Here is a 9,835-nt window from a genome sequence, read left to right on the forward strand (position 1 = left end):
ACGGTGCTTCTATGGTGTGATCTCAGCTCACTGCAACCTCCATCTCCTGGGTTCAAGCGATTCTCCTGCCTCAGCCTCCGAGTACTTGGGATTACAGGTGCCTACCACCACGCCCAGCTAGTTTTTGTATATTTTAGTAGAGATGGGGTTTCACTGTGTTGGCAAGGCTGGTCTCCAACACCTGACCTCAAGAGATCCACCCACCACATGTGTCCCAAAGTGCTGGGATTACAGGCGTGAGCCACCGCGCCTGACCACCTAATGCATTTTATTAGGAAAATGTGATATTGGTTCTCAAATCTGATAAGCCCAGCACTAGAAAGTTCTAAGCAATGCAAAAGATCCCCGAGAGTGGTCTGCCTCTAATCTTCTACATCTGAGAGCACCTGCAAGGTGTGGGATGGAACAGACAATGGACCAGGAACCAGGAGTCTTGGGTTTGAGTCTCAGTGTTGCTCTTGAGCAGCTTTGGGCTAGGGGCATACCATTTAATCTCTCTATGCCTCAATTTCCTAAATTTGTAAAACAGTTACAATACTCCGTATGCAGGGTTGTTTGAAAACACTGATATTGCCCCAGCCTGTTGGTACAAGTGAGGTTATAGCAATATTAACACCAGGGTTATGGTGGCTCAATGCAAAATTGTCTTGACCAGCCTGGCCAACATGGTGGAACCCCGTCTCTACTAAAAACACAAAAATTAGCTGGATGTGGTGGTGGGCAGCTGTAGTCTCAGCTACTCGGGAGGCTGAGGCAGGAGAATCACTTGAGCCCGGGAGGCGGAGGTTGCAGTGAGCTGAGATGGCACCACTGTACTCCAGCCTGAGCGACTGGGTGTCAACGAAACAAAACAAAACAAAACTGTGTCTTGAAAGAGCTTCCCCAGCAGTTTCTGGAAGTTCCTGGTTTCACTGGTGCTCAGAGACAGGTGAGCTAATCTTGCAGCTGGCTTCCTGGAAGACAGCCCCCCAGCCAGCTGAGGAAGGCATCCTGCCTCTGGCCTAGACCCAGCTGCTGTTGCCATCCATGGAGACACAGATGCTCTTCCCTGATACTGGGTTCTCTCCTGCAGGGTCCCTGCAGGTTGTTCCATTTAGTTCTTCATCCATGGAACTTTGTGCTTTCTTCCCGTGCCTGCTTCTGTAGGGCAGGCTCAGGCTGGGCTAGGGCCAACATTATCTGGTCCTCCGGTGGGCCTTCTCCCTCCCTGGGTACCTGCATTTGCATCCCCCTCCTCCTTAAGCAAAGAATAAAGTGCAGGTGCATCAACCCTGCCTGGGGACACATCTGTGTGTGCACACAGAGGTGTGTGTGGGGGGGTCCTCCATCCTCAACACCTGCTCAGGGTCAGTGTGCACCACCCTGGAGCAGAAGTGTTGGGCTTACAGGTCCTCAATCCTTTCTCTGAACTTGGCACCACGTGTGTCTTGGAATTCAGAATCCATCAGAGCAGAGGAAGGTGCTGTGTGGTTCTAGTGGTGCGCGTTCAATCACGATTCCGTGGGGTGTGGACAGTAGTTCGTGATCACTCCACTAACAGTCCCGGGTGGGGCTGGCAGGACTCACAATCACAGGACAACATCGGGACCAGAAATCAGCTCACATCGGCTCACGCTGTGCCGCTAAATGTGTTTGTGGCAAATTTTGGAAACGTTTTGGTTTTCAGAGGTTTTTGGAGTTGAGAATCATGGCTAATGCATTGGAAACCCACATCATCCTCTTTCTGGGTTAGCTGAACCTCCCTGTCTGGACATCCCTGCTCTGGGGAGAAGCAGAGAGGCAAAGTGGAAAGCCAAGCATTGATTCTGCATTGACTGTGTGATGGGTGCACAAACGGCTCTTTCACTGATGTCATCCCACTAAGAGGGTGGGGGCAGGTCTGAACCTCCCATTCAGGACAAAGGTCAGCTCAGCCTGACCAGGGAGCAGAAAGTGGTCCTAGCTCAGCTGCTAATGTGTTTACCCACAGCCTGGAGCAGGTGGGAGTTCCATCTGCTAATCTCTCCCAGCTGCCTCTCCGGGATGGTGGTGCTGAGAGGAGAGAGGGGCCCTGGAGAGGCTCCCTGTCGAGGCTGAGGGTGGGGAGCAGAGCTCCTCATGGCTCTGATGCGCTCTGCCAACTCCCGCCTCCCAGTGGTGGAGGAAAAGACCTTTCCCCAAGGGGCGTGGGCTCGGGGGGCTCAGCAGAAGCTCAGGGTCATCTCCAGCTAGGTCCTCCTTTCCTGTTCTCCCAGTACCCTGGGTTAAGAGACCATTTTCTTTCTCCTCATTGGCAACAACAAAAACTATAGCCCCAGTGCTGGTTCTGGGCCCATGAACCTTTACTGGCTTAGGGCAGGGAGTAATGTGGAATCAAACGAGGGTGTTTGAGACCTAAGGGGCTGTGTCTTCTGTGGGCCTGGGCTCCTTACATCTGATTTAAGATCACCCCTTTCTGGCTGGCCCTGGGGGCTTTTATCCCCCAAGAAGCCCCCTCCCATGGCTCAGCTCAACTTCTTTGTTTCCCCAGCCTAAGAAATGCCTTCAGTCCTGAAAATATCTTCCTTTTCAAACTCTGGCATTGCCACTAGGAGCTGGAGAGGTGATCCATTCAGGGAATGAGAGGCAGGCACCAGGAAACGGGGGTGGGCTGGAGACAATTCGCATCCATCCATCCATCCGTCCATCCATCCATCCATCCATCCGTCCATCCATCTATCCATCCATCTGTCCATTTTTCTTTCCTTCTTTTTTTTTTTTTTTTTTTTTTTTGAGACAGAGTCTCACTCTGTCGCCCAGGCTGGAGTGCAGTGGCTGGATCTCAGCTCACTGCAAGCTCCGCCTTCCGGGTTCACGCCATTCTCCTGTCTCAGCCTCCCGAGTAGCTGGGACTACAGGCGCCCGCCACTGCGCCCAGCTAACTTTTTGTATTTTTAGTAGAGACAGCATTTCACTGTGGTCTCAATCTCCTGACCTCGTGATCCACCCGCCTCGGCCTCCCAAAATGCTGGGATTACAGGCGTGAGCCACTGCGCCCGGCCTCCATCTGTCCATTTTTCTATCCATTCAACCAACATTAATCTGGCATTCATGATGAGCCAGGCAAAATGCCCCCCCGCAAAGGAATACCCACAGCACTGATGCTATTAGCCCATGCCTGGCAGTGCCCTTTCATCTTCCCAGGAAATAGGGATTGCTGGTGAAGCAAACGTAAGAATTGGCTAAGTTGTCCTCCTCTCTACCTGGGAGCCACACCCAAGGGAGGAGCCTCCACCCCCACCCAAGGAAAGCAAGCTGTTGATAAACGTTTTTTGGGCACAACCTCAAAGGCCCCAGTACATGTGGCCATGAGACATCCTGAGCTCCCCAGCTGGGCCCCTCCTCTACACTTCTGCCCCTTTGGAGAGTCCTGGAGGCTCCATTACAGGCTTCACCGCCATGCCCTCTGGCTGTGGTGCCAAAGTGCAGGGCAGGTAGGCATTGTGGATGACCTGTCGGACAGTGGCCCGGAATCCAGTCTTGCTGACAAAGCAGTAGAGGCTGAAGTTGGCTGCCGTGTGGAGCATGGCCACCATGTTGGCCACATCCAAGGCCAGGTGGACCCTCCAGCCCTGGCAGACAGGGGCCATGTACATGTGGTAGAGCATGACAAAGACCCGGGGTGCCCACAGGAGGGTGAACAGTGTGGTGATGCCCAGGAGGATGGCTGTGCTCTTGCCCACCCGGGGCTGCAGCCCACTCTGGCCCCTCCTCCGTAGCCGGTGGACGATGGCCGAGTTGGTGACCAGGAACACGCCACAAGGGATGAAATAGACAGTGAGACAATGAGCCCACTCGAGGACCTCATCCAGCGTACTGGGTGAGTCGGCGTCTCTCCACACGTCCAACCACCAGTAGAAGGGGATGCCGGTCAACAGGGCAGCACTCAGGACAGCAGCAATGGCCTGGTGGGTCCGACCTGGGGACGAGGTGGCCCGATGGTGCAGGGGGTGGCACAGGGCAGTGTAGTGGTCAACCGTGAGCAGGATGGCAATCCAGACCGAGGCGTGGTTGGCAGCAAACTCCAGGATGTTGGCCGTGTGCACCACAGCCTGGGGCACCTGGCGGGCCAGCACGGCTCCCTGCAGGAGGAAGCCTGCGAACACGATGACCACCTGGAGGATGATATCCGAGGCTGTGAGTGCCAGAAGGTAGTATTAGGAGGGCTTCTTGGTCCTGGTGGCAAGGCGTGCCAGGGCCACTGCGGTCAGGAGGCTGACTGATGGCAGCCGAGGTGAGGGAGGGGAGAGGCATCAGAAGAGAGCTCAGACTCTGCTTTCCAAGGTGTCGCCAACACCCCTCCCCATCTGCATGTGCAGAGGCTGAGCTGGCTTCTCTTTTTTCTCCTTCCAGATCCTTCTGAAACCCCACTTTGCCCAGAAGGCAACCCAGGCCAGCTCTGTCCTGTCCATCCACTGCAGGCCACTGACTGTATTGCAGTTACACACAGGTAAGTGCACATGGCAGGGTGTCCTCAGAAGCCACCTGTCCTGGCCAGGCGTGGTGGCTCACGCCTGTAATCCAGCACTTTGGGAGGCCAAGGTGAGCAGATCACCTGAGGTCAGGAGTTTGAGATCGGCCTGACCAACATGGAGAAACCCCATCTCTATTAAAAAATACAAAAAGTAGCCAGGCATGGTGGTGCATACCTATAATCCCAGCTCCTTGGGAGGCTGAGGCAGGAGAATTTCTTGAACCTGGGAAGTGGAAGCTGCAGTGAGCAGAGATCACACCACTGCACTCCAGCCTGTGTGACAGAGCAAGAATCCATCTCAAAAAATAAAATTTAAAAAAAAAAGCCACCTGTCCTATGGCATTGTCCTCCAAGTCCTTTCTAGGTTTTCTGTGTCCTCCAGAATGGAGGCATCCCTAGACACAGGTATGGGTTTAGCTACTGGACTTGGGGAAACCCCCAGGGCCAAGACCACTCGCCCTTCCCATATCCACACACCCACCTCTGCCCCAAGCTCTGCTCTCTGATGGCATGGGCAGCATGGGGAGCTTTGTAATGAGCTGAGCCAGCTCCTATGTGAATTTTGTTATCTTAAGAGAGTGCTCACTTCTGGGGAAAACTTGGGTTTAGCTGTGAGCACCCCCAATCCTAGCCCCTTACTTTTATTCCCCTCCAGTGACCCAGAACACCCTGACAATGGCAAGGAAAGACCAGGGGTCTATGATCCAGGGCCTCAGGGGTCAAACACAGAGGACTGGCACCCATTGAAGGAGGATCCCCATTTCTGGCCAAGCCCAAGTCCCCAGACCCCAGCTCGCCACTCACCAGGCAGCCCCAGGCCCAGCAGGACACTGTAGTAGATGACAGGGATGACGCCAGCCACACACGGGGACCTGTTTGCGATCTCTGGCCAGTGGCTTTCAAACTCCTGACTCAGCCCACTGACGTTGGGTGTGGGCAGCAGGGTCACCTGTGGTTGGCCAGCTAGAAGGTGCGGACGGGCAGAGTCAGAGCCTCCGGTCTGTTTCTAACCTGGCTGGGCGCCGCCCCGCCCTGACCTGGGGTCTTTCTAGTCCCCCTGCTCTGTTTAGACCCTCTAGTCAGACCCAGCTGAGTGCACTGTCTGTTGCTGTGAGAATTCTTGCCAAGACCACCCTCGCCCCCACCCCATCTCACCCCACTCCCTCAGTGGCCTGGCTCCGCCACTGATGGGAAGTCCCTGGCAGCGCAGCCTGCTGCCATAGAGACCATTGCTCCCCATGGGTCCTCCCCATGGGTCCTCACCCTGCCTAGCAGGGGCTCTGAAACAGGATCACGGGGGCACTTGTCGAGGTGCAGGCTCCTGGGCCTCCTCCGGGCGGGCTGAGCCAGAGGGTCTGAAGCGGGGTTGCAGCAGCCGTGCTTGTAATCAGCAACCTGGGCGATTCCGACCCAGGTGACGCCAGCCACACACAGGGACCTCTCTAGGAGGTCCACAGCGGAGGCCCCAGGTCTGCCCAGCTCCACTCAACAGCTGCCCCCCTCTAAGGAGAGGCTATTGGTAGGGCCCCCTCTTTTCTAAACTAAAGATACCCTCTTCAGAGGTGAGCACCACTAAAGCTGGAATGACCCAAGTCCACAGATGGGGAAACTGAGTCTGCAGGGGTAAGGTGGCTGGTCTAGGATGAGCACCATCCACTCTGGCCCCTGTTCTCCTGAAGCCACACTGCGCATCTCTTTCAGGTTGAACTCCAGCTTTGCGTTTCCTGCTGAGGCCGGGGGGCTCACTGCTCACTGCTCTCAGCTTCAGCCCCTACTCCACCCTCTAGGTCCCTAACCTGCCTCCTGTTCCCTCCTGCCTTTCCACCTTATTGCCCCCAGCACACCCCACTTCAAGATGCCTTACCTGTCTCTCGTCCCTCAAGCCCCATGCTCTGGGGCCCTAAGTCCTGGGTCACCTGTGGCTTTTTCTGAGGGTCCCCGCAGCTCCCTGTCAGCATCGCCAGCTGTACCTCTCACCCCTTGGCTCTCCAAGTGGTTGTTTGCCCCGGGATCCTTCCCGAGACACTGAGCCTGTTAGTGCAGGGGGGCGGGGCGGAGGAAGGAAGAGGAAGGAATCAGTGGGTGGAGGCCCGGGGGAAAGAGCTAGAGTAGATGCTGGTGGAGCAAACCAGGGTCCTCTAAGGCGCACAGGCAGGGGAAGGGGTTGGGCTGGGCAGGGGCTTCAGCTACAGGAGAGACGAGCTGAGGGTGGCATGGGGTTCACTGGTATGTCTATGCCCGGGGGGGCAGGAAGTGAGGCAAAGAGGCGGGATGGCAGGATGAGGGTTCTGGGGGTTTGCCTCCCACCCCGGGGCATTCTGTGAGCTGGCCTGGGTTCAGCTGGGGTCAAACCTGGAGCTGAGGACTTTGGGGACAGGCAGAAGGACTCAGGGTGCTGACTCTATGAGCATCCAGACTGAGAGGGAAGAGAGCAGGGCACCTCTGTGAGGAGTTGGGGGAGTCGTGCCAGGTAGGAGGGGTAAGGCTGCCACAGACAGGGCTGTGATCCCAAGAGGCCCAGGGGACCAGGTGTACAGGGTCAGTCCTGCGGTGGCCATGGTGGGGGAGGTGGAGGCTGCCCCCAGGGGCAGGATGGCAGGCAGCCTTGCACAGGGTGGGGCATCCTCTGGGAGCAGCCGGACCAGGCTGCCTGCAGCCGGTGCTGGGAAACCACAGTCCTGCAACCTGTTGTTTTCCTGGCCCTGGTGAAATGGACCATCCCTCAAGAATATCAATCCCTGGCAAATAAACACCAGCTGTTGCTGGTGAGCACTCAGAAGAGGCCAGAATCTGCAGCTCTGGCTCCCCTGCCCTAGAGGAAGAGTCACCAGAGCCGCCCACAAGCAGGCACCCGGGACATGGATGCCCCGTGGACTGCCTCGGGAGGAGAGCTCAGGCCCCCCTGGCATCACTTCCCACGGCCTGTCCTCCGGAAATGCAGCAAAAAAATATGGCAGGAAATATAGGGAGCTTCCCAGCTCTGGGAGTTAGATCTCACATCAGAGCCTGGAACTCCCCATCCCAACACCCTCTCGGATACTCACAGCGCAGGCCCTGCTGCCCCCTGGTGGCCACATCCTGACCCTGCAAGCCTGAAAGTCCCACGGTTTGGCCAGGCCTCCTGGGTGGCACAGTGGGACTGGAGACGGAGCTGCCCGCTCAGGACAGGTCCTCTGGTGGAGTGCTGGGACCCCAGCCCCAGAAAGTGCAAGTAGCACAGATGACGCCCCAGGCCACCACCTCCTTGCAGCAGGAGGCTAGGGGTGAGAGGAGGCAGACCCTCTCTTCAAGGAGCTGCCATGGGTGAGGGGCAAGGAGGGTCCCTACCAACATTTACCGAGTGCCTGCCCTGTCCCTACACTTTGTTTTTTAAATTTTATGTATAGATATAGACAGAGTTTGGGGTCTCGCTGTGTTGCCAAGGCTGGTCTGGAACTCCAGGCTTCAAGTGGTCCTTCTGCCTTGGCCTCTCAAAGAGCTGGGATTACAGGTGTGAGTCACCATGCCAAGCCCACTTTGTTTCTTTGAGGGATGTACACTTGATTGGAAACCTTAAATATTCTTCAGACAGAACACAATGGTTTCAACCAAGGCTCTCACACAGGCTACACAGAAAACTAGAGCTCCCTGGATTCAGAGCGAGGAGAGGGAGAGATGGAGGAGGGGGACTAAGTTTGCTAAAATGATGCCCCATGCACGTCCTTCCAGCAACTTAGAATCCCACCCTATAGAAGCCCTGTTCTGGGAGACGGCTGGATTCACCTGGCGGAAACTGCTGGAGTCCTTGGATGGTCTTATTCGGAGGTCCCAGCTTCCCCGTGTGACCTGTGGAGACCTCAGCCACCTGGAATGGCTGAGACAAGAATGCTGGCTTTTCTGTGCATGGGACACCATTGATTTGTCTTCCTCAGTATATGCTTCTGTACCCAGGACAGCAGTGATGTCCTGCAGGGAAGTGGGGTCTCACTGGATCTTTTGCATCCATGGGCAACATCATCATACTCATTGCTAACAACGCTGGGATCCATGGTTCAAGAGGTGGAGCCTGGAGATGTTCAGCTCGGTGGCAGCAGCAGACAGGACAGGGCAGCCATGTCATCAGCCAGCACACAGCCTGTACAGAGGTGAGAGGCCCCTTCTTGGTGGTGGCGATTCTTTCCTACATAGTGTGGTGTCAGTGACCAGGGCAGGCTGCCAGCCCACGGTGGAAGGGATTCTATCCACTAAGGCAGACACCTCTGAGCCAGCCTGGACAAGGGGAAAGACGTTATGAAGACCCAGCCGCACACCTTGACTTTTTTTTTTTTTTTTTTTTTTTTGAGACGGAGTCTCGTTCTGTCACCCAGGCTGGAGTGCAATGGTGCTATCTTGGCTCACTGCAACCTCTGCCTCCTGGGTTCCAGTGATTCTCCTGCCTCAGCCTCCCAAGTAGCTGGGATTACAGGTGCCTGCCACCACGCCTGGCTAATTTTTGTATTTTTAGTAGAGACGGGGTTTCACCATGTTAGCCAGGCTGGTCCCGAGTTCCTGACTTCAGGTGATATGCCCACCTGGGCCTCCCAAAGTGCTGGGATCACAGGCGTGAGCCACCGCGCCCGGCCACACCTTGACCTTTTTGGTCTCTGAAGTCTTCAGCCCTGATAGTCCAGCCAGAGCTACCAGGCATGAGCACCAGGGTCTCTCTCTCTCTTTTCTTTTTCCTTCTGCCTCCCCACCCCTCAAGACAGGGTCTCACTCTGTCATCCAGGCTGTGGTACAGTGGTGTGATCATAGCTCACTGCAGCCTCGAACTCCCAGGCTCAAGCGATCCTCCCTTCTCAACCTCCGGAGTAGCTGGGATTATAGGCATGCACCACCACGCCCAGCTAATTTTTGTGTTTTTTGTAGAGACAGTGTTGCCTAGGCTGGTCTCAAGCTCCTGGGCTCATGCAATCCACCTGCCTCAGCCTCCCAAAGTGCTGGGATTACAGATGTGAGCCACTGCACCTGGTCAAGGATTCCTTCTTATTTAAGTTTTTGTTTGTTTGTTTGAGACAGAGTCTCACTCTGTTGCCCAGGCTGGAGTGCAGGGTACAATCTCAGCTCACTGCAACCTCTGCTTCCCGGGTTCAAGCGATTTTCCTGCCTCAGCCTCCCAAGCAGCTGGGATTACAGTCACCAGCCACCATGCCCGGCTAATATTTGTATTTTTAGTAGAGACGGGGTTTCACCATGTTGCCCGGGCTGGCCTTGAACTCCTGACCTCAAGTGATCCGCCCGCCTCAGCCTCCCAAAGTGCTGGGATTAAAGGCGTGAGCCACCATGCCCAGCCTCATATTTACCTTTATGTGCTCCCCTGAGTAC

At 55.7% G+C, this 9,835-nt stretch overlaps 1 protein-coding gene across 1 annotated transcript; it reads right to left on the reverse strand.

The window, feature by feature from the left end:
• Window positions 1-3,362: 3,362 nt before the first annotated feature.
• Window positions 3,363-8,785, reverse strand: GPR142 (G protein-coupled receptor 142). Its single transcript, XM_032176947.2, is given in 4 exon segments — window positions 3,363-4,237; window positions 5,297-5,455; window positions 6,357-6,523; window positions 8,255-8,785. Coding segments are annotated over 3 exon segments (1,128 nt in total). The 5' UTR covers window positions 6,451-6,523; window positions 8,255-8,785.
• Window positions 8,786-9,835: the final 1,050 nt, after the last annotated feature.

This window comes from Hylobates moloch, unplaced genomic scaffold, assembly GCF_009828535.3.
Source record: "Hylobates moloch isolate HMO894 unplaced genomic scaffold, HMol_V3 SCAFFOLD_15, whole genome shotgun sequence".
Taxonomy (NCBI): Eukaryota; Metazoa; Chordata; class Mammalia; order Primates; family Hylobatidae; genus Hylobates; species Hylobates moloch.